Raw genomic sequence first — 13,543 nt, 5'->3', positions numbered from 1 at the left:
ACTTACTGATATTTCAGAACCATGGTCAGGGCCGTAGATTCAAACTAACTGATATTTCAGAACCATGGTCGGGGCCATAGATTCTAACTTACTGATATTTCAGAGCGAATGTCGGGCCATGGATTTTGACTTACTGATATTTCAGAGCCATGGTCACTAGAGCCATCTTTTTGTGGGGGATTTTGTGTTCATTGCACTCGACTTTGATGTTTAACAAGCTGTGAAGTTATACATACTAGAAACTCTTCTTTCTTTTGATGAGACTTTTACAGTGAGCAGTTGGCTGCATTTCCCTTGATACATCAGTTGTATCAACACCATCTTCCCCCTCCACCTGCACATATTTACACTGCACTATTTCCTCAGTAGATCCAGCCCTGCAGTGTCTGGAGTCACATGGCGAGGACAATGGAATACAATCTGAATATGAGTTGTCAACACACAGGGACAACCTGTTCTGTAATATATATTGATATGTTATTTCATAGTACACGTGTTATGACAATGAGTGTTGAAAGCAAACAAGGAAAAGGATCCCGAATAGATAAACCACTTTGTTTTTACTTAAGCAAGCTGAGCACAGAAGAACTGCTGAAAATGACATACAAGGTTTACTGACTTTCAGTGAGAAATTAGTGAAGTAAATGAAGAATCATATCAAGTATCATCCTGGTAAGTTTGCAGCTCTCGAGATTACCATCACTGCCCTGCAGAAACCTTGTAACTCCAGTCGGTAACTGGCAGCTGACATTGGACCCACGTATAAGGAAAAAAAAAAACTGTTTCATTGACCTGAGACTAAACCAAAAACCTTTTTTTTTTTTAAATCATAATAACATCCACCAGGTTCAATCAGATACTGAGAGTTTGTCTCATTGGAGATAGAAGGATTTTGCAGAACAATTACAGTATGCATGTATACTGGTGTGCAACGTGAATAGTGACTCAAAGTTTCACAACACCAAATCAAAAACAAGTAACTGCAGAAAGTGTGACTGGCATTTACATGGGAAACTACATCACCACGTATTCTGGAGAATGTGTCTGTTGTTCTGTCTTGGTAGAAATATTGAAATATAAAAAGCAATACAGCCTTCGCTGGGAAATCAAACACAGAAACTAAATGTGCTTCTTATCTTAACATTGACTCTCCATATAAGGCATGAGTTTGTTCTGTTATAAACATTTTTTTGGTCTTTGCACTCAGTTATCTAAAAAGCAATGTGCACTTGTCCACACCTGGGGTTAGATGGAGCGTTATTTACAGCGCTGTATCCTCAGACCTTTTTCGTTACCACCGTCAGAAAGAGTTCTCGATGATTTTTCAGCTCCAAAAAATAACTCAACGTTTTAATATTGTCATATTTCGCCGTTCAGTTTGCCAATGTGCTCACGTTCTTTTGGTATTAGACACACCACCAAGGACAGAACATCACTAACAGGCTTCTCACTCAGATGTTAAGCATAGATACTGTACTTACAAGTTTTCAGATGCCAGATAAAATGGAAGGCAGGGATTAAAAAGAAATATTCAAAGACAGTAACAGGGTTCGGGATTATCAAATTTTAAACTGTTAAGCATAACATAACAACTCATTCACCACATATATAATATTATCCCATTTTCCCCTCCCACGAGATTGTTCTGTAGCCAAAGAAAATAGGGTTAGAAAAGGGGAAATCTTCTCTTCCATTTGCTCGTTTCTGAAGACCCCTTAAGAGTTCCTCTTTACATATCAAAACCGCCTTTATCTTTGCAAGGCAGATGTCTTAGGTATACTTAATGACATCGGCTCTCTGAGTTTCCAGATCACGGTGTAAGGGAGTCTCTCTTAACTCCATCCAGTCGCACAGTTTGCCAAAAGCAGGGCAGTAATAGCAAAAGTAAGCCTCCGGGCTGGTACAGTAGAGCCTCTGAAAGACAGTCCAAGTATCAGCTGTTCTCTCAAAAGTCCATAACACGACTCCACTGTTCAACAAAGGACTCTGGTAGCAATTTCTGATAAAAATGTGACGCCAGAAAACCAGCCAAGAGTGGCCACAAGAAAAGCCCAGCAGTCCACCTTTAGAGTTCTGTTAATCCAGAGGATTTGGGTCCGAGAGGCTAACTCGGTAGGACCTCCCCTGCTCAGTCTCGCAGCAACTCCACTTTCTTGTACCTGACTTGTGTGCTAAGCTAGCTAGCTGCACAGCTGGGCCAGCTCCGGTTCAGGAGAAGCATTGGGAAGCTTGGAGTTGAACATCTGCAGCGAGTCCTTGATGCGCACCACCTCTCCGGCAGACAGCTTGAGCCGGTGGCGCAACAGGCAAGAAAACAGGTCCAGCGGCTGCGGTGCCGGCGGAGACAGCCGGTTAATCCGGTCCCTCATCTCCAACAGCATCAGAAAGGCAGCGTCCTGCGTGCCCTGCGTGTAAGGGTAGTCCAGCTGGAGGATCAGATCCTTGATGCCCTCGGGGTCAAAGTGCATGCTGTATCCAAACACTTTCAGCGTGTTGATCTTCATGTACCCCAGGTTGGACGTCTGGTCGTCCAGGTCCAACGGTTCGTAGAAGAGAGTCTCATTCACTGTTGGATCATCTGTGAGTATGCGGCTTCGCAGGTAGATGTGCACCGTCTCAAAGAAGGACTTCCATTTGTTGCCCAGAGACAGTGTCCAGTTGTAACACTGCGCCGTGACGACGGCGTCCAGTCGAGTTCTCTCCCAGTCGGGGAACTCAGGCTGGTTCACGGGCATGAACCAGCTCTCTGAGTGACTTCCCCCGAAAGGATTGACATAAATGGCAGGCACGGGCTCCAGTGTCGAATTCTTAGTCAAGCATATCTGGAAAGAAATGCCCATCAGCATGTGGATGAGATTGGACTTGTTTTTGTTACTCTTGAGTGTCAGCAACATTCTCTTCCTCCAGGCGGGGTTGAACCAACTTCCCAGGCGGACGTCGTTGCTGATGTAAATGGCGTGGACCTCGATTCTGCTGTCCAGTCGCTGAAGCAGGTACTTCACCTGGAGAGGGATTAAAGAACAGTGAGATCACATTCACTCTTACAGGTAGATGTGAGATTCTGTCATTGTTTTGTGTTGTTAATATATAATTGTTAATATATGTTAATATACTACAGCAACTGAATCGTGCTTTTGCTCCTGTCATAATTACTACGGTCGCTAGGGGTTGCTGTTGTCTTCTTTTACTCCTTCTTTCAGTGATCGACCATGTGAATCGGTGATGAAACCTACTAGTGGGTGTAGCAGGCCCCTACCTACTCACATCTATGAGGCTGATAACCACTGATAATGTCCATTTAACATTTGAACCGGGTGGTTAAAAAGGTTAACTTATCGGGCCAAATCTACTACCACACTTCATTTTTGTTTCTGTCAGAGATTTAGTCTTTGGGCCAGACCAGACATTGGTACCACCCGGTGGCAAAACTTCAATGGTGACATTTTATTCGTTACACCAACAGAAGTAAAATAATACATGATAACTTTTCCAATTTAGCAGCTTTTAAATTTTTCTTGCAGGAAACCTGTTATTGCACCTGGAACTAATATAACATTCCAACACCTCTTCTGTTAATTAAGACAATGAATTTGAAAAATCTCTGTTTGTCTCAGAGGCATGTATTTCATACATATTAATGCATTTTTTCACGTTTGTTCTTCAATTTCGGGGACTCAGTCTGGAATATATTGGCGCTATCTGTTTTCCCTCTGTTTCTAGCAGCTTGTTTGCTCATGATCATTTACTGGCAGGCGAGGCAAGCACTGGTGGTTCTACATTCACATTATTTCTGTCCAATAAAGATATCTGAAGTGCTAACTTTACCCTCAATATATCGTTAATGTAGTTGTTGATTTAGTTTTTGTCATGATCTTTGGTGTAATCAGATGTACTGTATCATTTGGATCACAGAGGTTTGAGAACTAATGGAATACATCTATGAGAAGCTTTGAGAACCTCAGCATCAGGCATGTCCAGGTCGAAGTTCAGATAGTGGTCCAGGGAGGCAGCGATGCTCGGCCGGCAGGAACCAAGATGGAGGAGGTTGCCGTGGTGACAGGCTCCGCAGCGGGTCGCGTTGTCGGTCGCACAGGAGGAACAGGAGGTGGAGGAGGTGCCCACAACGCAGGGGACGACTCCCTGGCAGGTTGGCTGCTCCGCGGGGCAGCTACAGCTCTTCACCTCCTCGGAGAAGGAACCCTGCACTCCGTGCTCATTGCAGTAGAGCAGAGACTGAGCCCTGCTCAACCAAAACCCAACAGGCCTGCAGAGGGGAGGGAGAGAAAAACACAATTATGTGTTGTTTATACAGTACAGCATATTCCAACACAGAGTAGGTAACTATGTAATGGGTAAATTGACAGAAGGCTTTTATCCAGGAGAGCGCTGTTCATGCATGTTCACAACATTCAGTGTCATTTTTCACTGTACAAACATAGTACTTTCCAAACTAAAACTAGAGTGGTTTAGTTGCCTTATCCTAAAGTGACGCCAAGGGTAACTATAGTGGTGTGACAAGTTGGGATGAGAACGTGTTAGGTTGCCAGATACGAAACAAATTGGCATGTAAACACAGCGTGCTACAGCCTTGGAAGCAAACAAACAAACTGGATCCCAGAAATTAGCCGACATAAAGAAGTGTTTTTCTTTGTTGTTCGACAAAGACGACAAAAATCATAAAAGCGGTGTTCAGTTGTGGATTATCTTGCTGAACAAAACGTGTAAGTATCATAAACGTTTGTTTGCCACAGAGCTTATTTTCCGCAATAATCCAAAACCCAATGGACAAATTCCACTGGCTTTTTGTCGAGGGACCCCAGGGCGATGCTAACTTCCTGGTTGGCCTACAAAAATACGTCATCCCAGGAGCCCTCTATTCTCTCATCCTCCCATCTTTCAGTATGTCCTCAGAGGCATTAACTGAGTTAAACACTAAAGTTTAAGGGTGCAATGTTTGTGAAAAAGCTTGGATAAGAGCCTTAAATGAGGATTTGACCACACTGCTGTTTACCCCTCATGCATCCCATTTCCCATAGGTGGAAATGTAATTCACAGTCTACTCCCTATTACTTAAAAATTGGATTTGTTTATCTGTGGCAATTTAACACCTTTTTTTCATAGAAGGGGGTGGGTGTTTGCGTGTGACTGCAGCAGAGATGAAAATGCAGACATACATAAATTACCATCCACTTTGGCGCGGTAACAGCAGCAACAAGTTCAGACTGGAAATTGGCTCTGCAGAGATTCTATCCCCGGGCTAAGTTCAGGAAATCACACACTACATTGCCCAAATGCTCCAGCAATTCCTTCCCCTCAGGCCTATGTAAATAGACAAAAATGAATGATGATAAAACAAATGGATTTGTGCAGAAGAAAATAGGGAGCTGAGCAGCTGCTGATAACTTCTTGTTGCTGGTACGAACTGGGTTAAGACTCTGAGTGACAGGGGTGAGACAGAGAGAGAGAGAGCAAGGCAACACAAAGGTGACTGAAGACAGAAAGCGAGGCGGAGTGTGAGAACGGGGGGATGGAGTGATGGGTAGAGGGAAAGGACTGTCAGGGAAATTGAAGTCCTCTGTAAACAAGTGCCGAGCTGTCAGTCCGGGAGAGGACTTGATTACAGCTTGCCACAGTACCACGTACCTTACCACACAAAGGCCTCCACCGCCGGTAACTAGACCCTTCATCTCTCTCACACTTTCCCTTTCTTTCTCTCTTAGTCTCCATCCCACCATCACATCTCTTTTCCACATTCTCTCACTTTATTTACTCCCTGCATTTTCGCTCCTTGGCTGTTCACATCTCACCTTCTTTTCACAAGCTTGTCTTCATTTTTCCCTTGCAGCAACACAAAACTGCCACGTAATGACAGCTGAGTGAAGCTTGTGGGGGTATTTTGCTCAGACCAGTCAACCACTGGTGTAGAATTGACTCAGGCAAAGAGAGTCAGTCAGTCTGTCAAATTATTAGTAGATAGTGGTTTCAACAACAGTGGAAGGTATGTTTCCCAACACCTGCACATTTGTGCATTAAAACCAGTGCTCGAAGTGGGCCGCCACTCACCGGTACGTATTACAGGCACTACTACATTCTACTCTTTGGCGTATCGTGACTTTTTCTTGCACACCGGCACTTCTCTCAAGCTGACGGTACTCTGTTCTGCCCTCTCCATGTCAGGTTCTCTGGGATACTCATAACAGCAGGGTTGACTGTTGGTTGGAACCGGGAAACGAACAGCTGTATCCCCTGTTAAAGGTTCTCTATACAGAATTCAGAGCATTGATATAACAGCAAACAACTATTTTCTATGTAAAGATATAGAGGAGTAATGTCTACCTGAGCAAAGAATGAAGTCAATCTCCCTCTATGTGTGTTGTAATCCGAGCCCCTATGTGCTTTGTTGACGCAAGTGCCTTTTAGTGCATGTTCGTGCCCATCCACGGAAATATTAGATGCTTAGAACAACCTCTCATCTATTCAATCTGTCTGCATAGGGAGGAGGTCAGGGTGGATGTATAGGTCAAATAAACACAGGACCGGAGACAGTTGTTCATGTCCAGTATGAAACCTAAACTCAACATTGCCTTATTTTAAGTTACGTACCTAAATTAACTCACACAACGTACTTTACTTACGTAACAAACATAGTTATTTTAACCCAAACAATGATCTTTTACTAAACCTAACCAAGTAGTTTTGTTGCCTAAACCTGAGTGTTAAAAAGTGATGCAAAGGGGCTCTCACCAAGCGTCCAGATATGACAAGATGGGAATGAGAAGGGGTTGGTAATGCCATTCTACAATCTGTATCAGTTTGTCACACAAATATCTGTATTTGTATCATAAATTGGATTCATACCAGAGAGTGGGTTCATACCGGACGTTGTGAGGAATTGTCTAATCTGCTTCATTTTCTGTATTTATTTTTCATTTACTGCCTTTTATACTCTTTGTACATATACAGTATATATATATATTGGTCTATCTGTCAATAAAACAACAAGATCAATACTAGACACTAGATATGTTAGGCAGCAACAAATGTAAAAGCTTTCACCAACTGCTTGAGTCATTACAGTATCTAAAGAGATATTGCTTGTATAAAATGTTGATGATTATTACTTTTGCATGAAGTTGTTTTCTAGGCCACTCCATGTGGGAGTGTTGTGGGCTGTTGATACAGATGATCCATTCAGGTAGATGCAGGGTAAAGATATCTATGTAGTGTTGCTACTTCTCTGTCATAATGCGCAACAGTTTTACACAGTTAGACTACTGTACAATCTGTTGACAGCAGAGACGGCCCAAAGCTGAAATCACAATGCCAGCAATCAACAAATACATGTTTAGGATGTGAATCAGCTTAAAGGGAGCTGTTGTGTACCCCACTGGCATGTTTCCCACTGTCCTCTGTGTAGAACTTTTGGGGTTTTGCTAAATGTAAAGCTGTGCTCTTTCTAGAAAGATAGCTCTAGGTTTTCCCAGTGTGCCCCACATGAGGTGGGTTGTTAGAGAGCCTACAGCCGTAGTGAATCACCACAAATCAGTCAACAAAACTCCTAATAATAAAACAACTATGTCTTTTTCAGTTTTCAGTTTGTAGGTTTGTCTGTTTGTCTGCTAGATAACGGACAAACTACCAGTCTGATTTTCATGAAACTTGGTGGAAGGGTGAGGCATAGGCCAAGGAAGAACCCATTCAATTTTGGAGTGGATACGAAACACGTTGCAGATAGACACATTATTTTCCGTGTCAGCGGTGGTGGCTAGAAGGGAACCCACAAACTGGGGAAACTCTCGTGAGATTGTTAATCTGAGGCATTGCTCTCGAAGAGTTAAGGTTAGGCACTGACCTTGAATAGTTGAGGCTTGGCATTGACCTTGACTTGTTAAGATTGACAATTAGCCACAAATTCACAGACTGACCATACACGGTCCAGCCATATATTGGTTTTAACCGAGTCTTGTTCAACTATGGAAACAGCCTTGACCTGCCCTTTAAATTGGGTTTGTTTTCTGTCAGTGCATCCCAGTGGGTTACCTCTCTCTGGGCAGACTGATGCGAGGATGTTTGGGGCACCGTTTGCTCAGGGTGAACAGTTTCCTGACGACCTTCTGGGCTTTGCCCAGGACCAGGGCAGTGCTGGACTCCAGCTGTGCGTAACGCTTCTGGAGGTTCAAGTCAGCAGACCAGAACTTGGCAATCATGGACACATTCAAGAACCGGTCAGTGGGCAGGCGCTTCAGGAGGGCTTTGAATTCATCTGCAGGGAATTCAACAGAGACAGGAAGGGGGACAGAGAGGGAAGGTGGAGAAAGAGAAAATTGGACAAAATTAGATGCACTCAAGTCATTTAGATGTTAACAATAGCCTTTTTTTGAGCACTGCAAACCTATTCACCACAGTCTGCTTTATTCCCAGTGGCATGCAGAGATAATGACTGAGGAGCTGGGGGAGTTTCATGTGTCACTAGAATACAACAAAAAAAGCAGTTATGTTCTAATGAATTGCCATTACAAAGAAAACACCTGTGCTTCAATCTGCAGTTATACTCATTCACCTCACCATTAGAAACTCATCGTATTCACAGCAGCATCATTTGCATCATTGTCATTTAGAAACACTAGTTATCTGGTGATTGAGAGGATGGTGTCACGTAGGGATGGGCATTTTCATTTACGCCTCAATTCTTTAAAAGTCCAAACTAGTTAAGATATAATCACAAGCCAAATAGACCAATAAGAGCATGTGGTAAAATGGTGACAGAGGTTCCATCTCTGTGGTGCTACACTAAAAAACAAATGGCCACAATTCACAGCAAATTCTGTAGCTGTTGAACAAGTTTGTGTCAAACCCAAACAACGCAAAAAGCAAGGTTTGAGGTGAATAAATGATTTCACACAAATCAAACATCACCACTGCCACCTACATCAACATGTCAGTCAAAACCATTAAAGCATCTGGTTCAATTTGATTTGTAATGGCACTAAGCATGGGCATACAATGTAGGAAATTCAATAGAATGTTGAGGTCAAACTCTTGTGGAAATGCAGAGCCCTACATGGCAGGTCTCCACAGGTTAGAGCCAGAAAAAAAAGATAATTGATCCCCTTTATGTAACATGAATATGTTAAAAGTATAATATGCAGGAATTTTCTATAAAAAACAACGTTTAGAGTGATACAAAAACTATGACCCGTATGTCCCACTATAGGTGTCTGGCGGTGTCTCTATATGCAGAGACCCTGCTGCCCTCTGCCTGTATTTTCTCTTTTCATCATATTTTGTTGTGTTCGGAACGCTTCCGGGGGTCAGCAAAGAGATGAGAACAGGTTGTGTGTTCTCATGTGCATGTGCTCCAGTGTTCCCCCTGTTCCTTTCTCTCTCCTCTGCTTTGTATAGAGTGCTGGTATCGGTGTGTCAGTTTGACCGAGAGCAGGGCTGAGCCACACACCCCTAGCAGAGGACAGGATGAAGCCTGCTCTTCAGCTGCATGCATTCATTCAAATTCCAGCAACTTGGCACCTTCCCGCGGGGTTGAGGTCGTGTTTATTTGTGCTTTAGAACGTAACCGCCGTGAAACAATCAGAATATAACGTTTTATTTCTCAGATTTACTGCTTTGTTCTCACTAATGCCGCTCCCTCTCTTCATTCACTCTACTCGCTGGCTCATTGAGCCGAGGCCAACTTTTAATGCCGTGCATTTACAAACAGCAAACATCAAATGCAACATATTATACCTTTTAAAGGGGCACACACTTTCATTATACCTGCCTGGTAAAGGTCCACATCTTTCAAACAGCATGCCCTCATTTCGCAATGTTAATGAAAGTGAATGAAGTGACCACTTATAACACTTCAGGACATGAACACCGGTCTTAAACATTGGTCTCCTGGTTGAAATTCCTGTGTATGTTGGACCCACCCTCCATAAGCAGTCTCTCTCACTGTTTATTTCATGTCAATCTGAGCATAGTATATTTACATGGATAAGTTTGCATTGCAGTCACTACAGACTACATGGCGAACAATGACACGCCAAAAGCAACGAAGGCGTTGCTATTGCACGTGAAATGACTTACAAATTACCGTGTCATTCATAATCCATTTGGTGCAACCAGGCTGGTAAAAGATACCTTTATTTAATGCAAGCTTTAGCTTTTATTAATGTAAAAACTCCCTGGGTGTTAAAGTAAGCCATGAGCTATAATTTAAGAAAATGTGCCTGGTTTTACAGGCCTCAGGCTGTTCTGAAAAGGATCTGTTTTAAAACTTTAGAAACCTCTAAGTTTTCTGATGGCTATACTTTAGTCAGAACAGCACCTACTTTGTTGTACTAGACACATGGACATCTACTGCCCTGGCCAAAACTAAAAGAGACAAATGGTTCCATCAAATCACTGTGTGCAGATTCTCCAACACAAAAAGACTGGGCGCCGTTTGAGTAAAATTACACTGAGAATAACACCGACACAGAAGACACAGCTCGTACCCTGTGCTGGGTTTGCCAAGAGCGTTCCGGTGTTCAGATCATTGGACTTCCATTATGAACCAGTGGGCAAATATTATGCCAGTATGAAGCCTCTGGGAAACTTGAACCTATTATTTCCTTTTCTCCCAAAGCCAGCTAAGTGAGACCTTCTCGGATTGTTCTGGGTCTGCTGGAGAATCATATTCCCATGTGCTGTTGTTGGCAGGGAGACAGCGAGGAAATCTGCAGCCAAGCCGACCTGAGCTGAGCCCAACTGATGAGACTCAAGCCTATTACAGCGCTCAGTGATCCCAGATGACACAATGGTCTGTCTCTCTCCATCCTTCTCTTTGTGTATGTCTGCCTGTTTCGCGTGGTGTGATCTTTCTCATTTTTTCTGGACCGGCGAGTTGGGGTTGTCTCTCTCGAGTTGTTTCCTGTCAGCCTGTTTCTGCATCTCTCGTTTTTCCCTCATCTCTGTCTGTAGTCTCTCTGTACGGACATGAGGCTATATTAGTAGGTCCGCTCTGTTTTCTGGGTACAGTCCTCAGATGGTCTGTTTTTTGTGTTGTTTTTTGTGTTTTTTTGTTTCATGTCACCTCTAATGATCTTCACAAAGCATTAACAGCTACCCTGAGCTGAGTGTGCAGAGTTCATTGTTTGAAGGACACAACAAGACAGAGTGCACAGGATACAAATGCCATCATTTCAGAGGTCAAACTTTCCTAATGCATGACATGGAAAAGTTGCTCAATACACTTTGGCTCCACCAGAACAAAATATGTCTCTTTGCAGCTGCTCTGAGAGACAAAATGTGCTTTAAAGGGGACATATAATGCCCATTTTCAGGTTCATACTTCGAATTTGGGTTTCTACTTGAACATGTTTTAATGTTCAAACAAAACAAAGTCGATCCTTTCCTAAACCTAAGTAATTTTGTTGCCTAAACCTAACCAAGTCGATCTTTCCTAAACCTAACTAAGTAGTTTGTTGCCTAATCTTAACCAAGTCAATCTATTTCTAAACCTAACTAAGTAGTTTGTTGCCTAAACCTAACTAAGTAGTTTGTTGCCTAAACCTAACAAAGTTGATCTTTTCCTAAACCTTATAAGTAGTTTGTTGCCTTAGTCTAACCAAGTCGATCTATTCCGAAAGCTTGCTTAGTAGTTTAATTTTGAAAAGACTGTAGTGGAAATTGACATATGCGTCACATCCTCCTGGACATTAGTAGGAAAATGCACAAAAAATACGTTGTTGAAAGTCGGTCTGAACATCACGAAAAAAAGGTAAATTTGTGTCTATGTACACAAATCAAATAGATTAAATTTCGTGACTATGGCATCCAAGGTGGCAGCTTAAACCTCACCTGAAACCCTCTTATTAACAAGGTTAGGTCATTAGAATATCCCGTGTGATTTCTGTTTCCAATGTCGGCCTTTTTGCCTAAGCACATTGACATGCAGTGAGTCTCACTGTGACCATTATCCGGTGAAATCAATGCCTCCATACGGCTCAACATACTCTCCTTCCCTCCGTCCTACATCTGTCTTCATCCGTCTTCCTTTTCCCCTCCATCAATGATTAACTGACACGCGGTGGCACATACACATTCATACACATCATCCACCAACCACCTCCCCACTATTTCTTATTCTTTTTTTATGTTTTCAAATCACTCCTGCTCTCTCAATCTGCCTTTAACACTCCCTGAGCATTATTTCGTCCGGCCTCTCTCAGAAGTAATCATTAGCGCTGCCATCACGCTGGAGGAATTTGTCTGTCTGTTTTCCTCCGTTTCCTGACATTTATGACTCCGTGTCCCAAATTTATGGACAATTTGGCTCACTCAAAATCTATCAGATAAAGAGGCCGGGGTTTTTTTTTCTCTTCCGTAATGGGTGACCGCGCCGCCCTGAAATCTCCATCTCTGGGCTGAGTTAGTGATTCATGACATCATCAAGCAGAGGCGACAGCTAAGTGACTGGCTGGCTGAGGCCTGTTCATTTAACTCCTTACAAGGGCATGGGGTGGTAAAAAGTCTGAGCTGGGATAGGAAGAGTCATATACAGTACAGTGTAGTAGAGAGAGAAGCCAACCAAACTCTACTGATTTTTGGCTTTAGCCAAGCTAGTACTGTGGCTTGAGTGATGAAAATGATGGCCAGTCGGTCCAACTCTGGTCCAAAGAGTTGAAATGAAGTCCAACTTTTGGACAACTTTGGATGGATTGTCATACAATTTGGTAGAGACAATTATGTCCCACACCAGGCTGTACTCGTTCACTGTTAGTACTTATACCTACAGTACGAAAAGTAATGCACTGTAATATAACCCACGTAATCATGAGCCAGGATGTGCAGCGCTACCTGTAAGGAAGTCAGGTGACGTAGTATAAAGAACGACAGAGTCCACATAGGGAGGAGGTCAGGGTGGATGGACGGGTCAAACAAACACAGGACTTCCACCCAGGAGACCTCTGTTTGTGTTACGTGTGAAACCAAAAGTCAACGATGATTCATTTCACCTTAAGTTAGTTACGTAACTTGCGTCCTTAACCAACGCCACCTACGTAACTACTTACAAACTTATTTTACGTAACAAACGTACTCATTTTATTTAACAAACGTACTTACTTTACCAAACAAACATACTTATATTACTTAACAAATATACTTATTTTACGTAACAAACATTGTATAAGGATACATTGCTCACACACAATGATAGTTTACGATCAAAAATGGTACCACTGTCTGCTGGGATTGGCTCTAGCCGTCCCGCGACCAATGAAGGATAAGTGGCTATAGCTTTCGATGGATGGATGGATGATCGCTCTATAACCTTTATTGTTGTAACAGCGAAGGTCTCCTAACCTGAAATCATGCTCATTTCCAGGTTCATACTTGTATTTTGTGTTTACTAGAACATGTTTACATGCTTTAATGTTAAAAAAAACACATTACTTTTCTCATCCTGTCTGTCTGTATATACCTGTATTCACCCTCTGTCGGAAACGTTCTTTTTTAGCGCCTGTCTCTTTAAGACCCCCTCTCAAAAAAGCCCAGTCTGCTC

General features: G+C 42.7%; 1 protein-coding gene across 1 annotated transcript in view; it reads right to left on the bottom strand.

Moving 5' to 3' along the window:
• Positions 1-541: 541 nt before the first annotated feature.
• brinp2 (bone morphogenetic protein/retinoic acid inducible neural-specific 2) overlaps positions 542-13,543 on the bottom strand; it is a 214,952-nt gene continuing 201,950 nt past the window's right edge. The window contains exons 7-9 of the mRNA XM_037787048.1: positions 8,041-8,263; positions 3,958-4,264; positions 542-3,002 (exon numbers count right to left, since the gene is read on the bottom strand). Of these exons, the coding sequence (XP_037642976.1) occupies positions 2,181-3,002; positions 3,958-4,264; positions 8,041-8,263 (1,352 nt within the window). The 3' untranslated portion in view covers positions 542-2,180. The remainder of the gene's footprint in view (positions 3,003-3,957; positions 4,265-8,040; positions 8,264-13,543) is intronic.

This window comes from Sebastes umbrosus, chromosome 12 (genome assembly GCF_015220745.1).
Source record: "Sebastes umbrosus isolate fSebUmb1 chromosome 12, fSebUmb1.pri, whole genome shotgun sequence".
Classification (NCBI taxonomy): Eukaryota; Metazoa; Chordata; class Actinopteri; order Perciformes; family Sebastidae; genus Sebastes; species Sebastes umbrosus.
The sequence above is the reverse complement of the archived record's forward strand: the minus strand, read 5'-3'. Positions and strand labels throughout refer to the sequence as shown.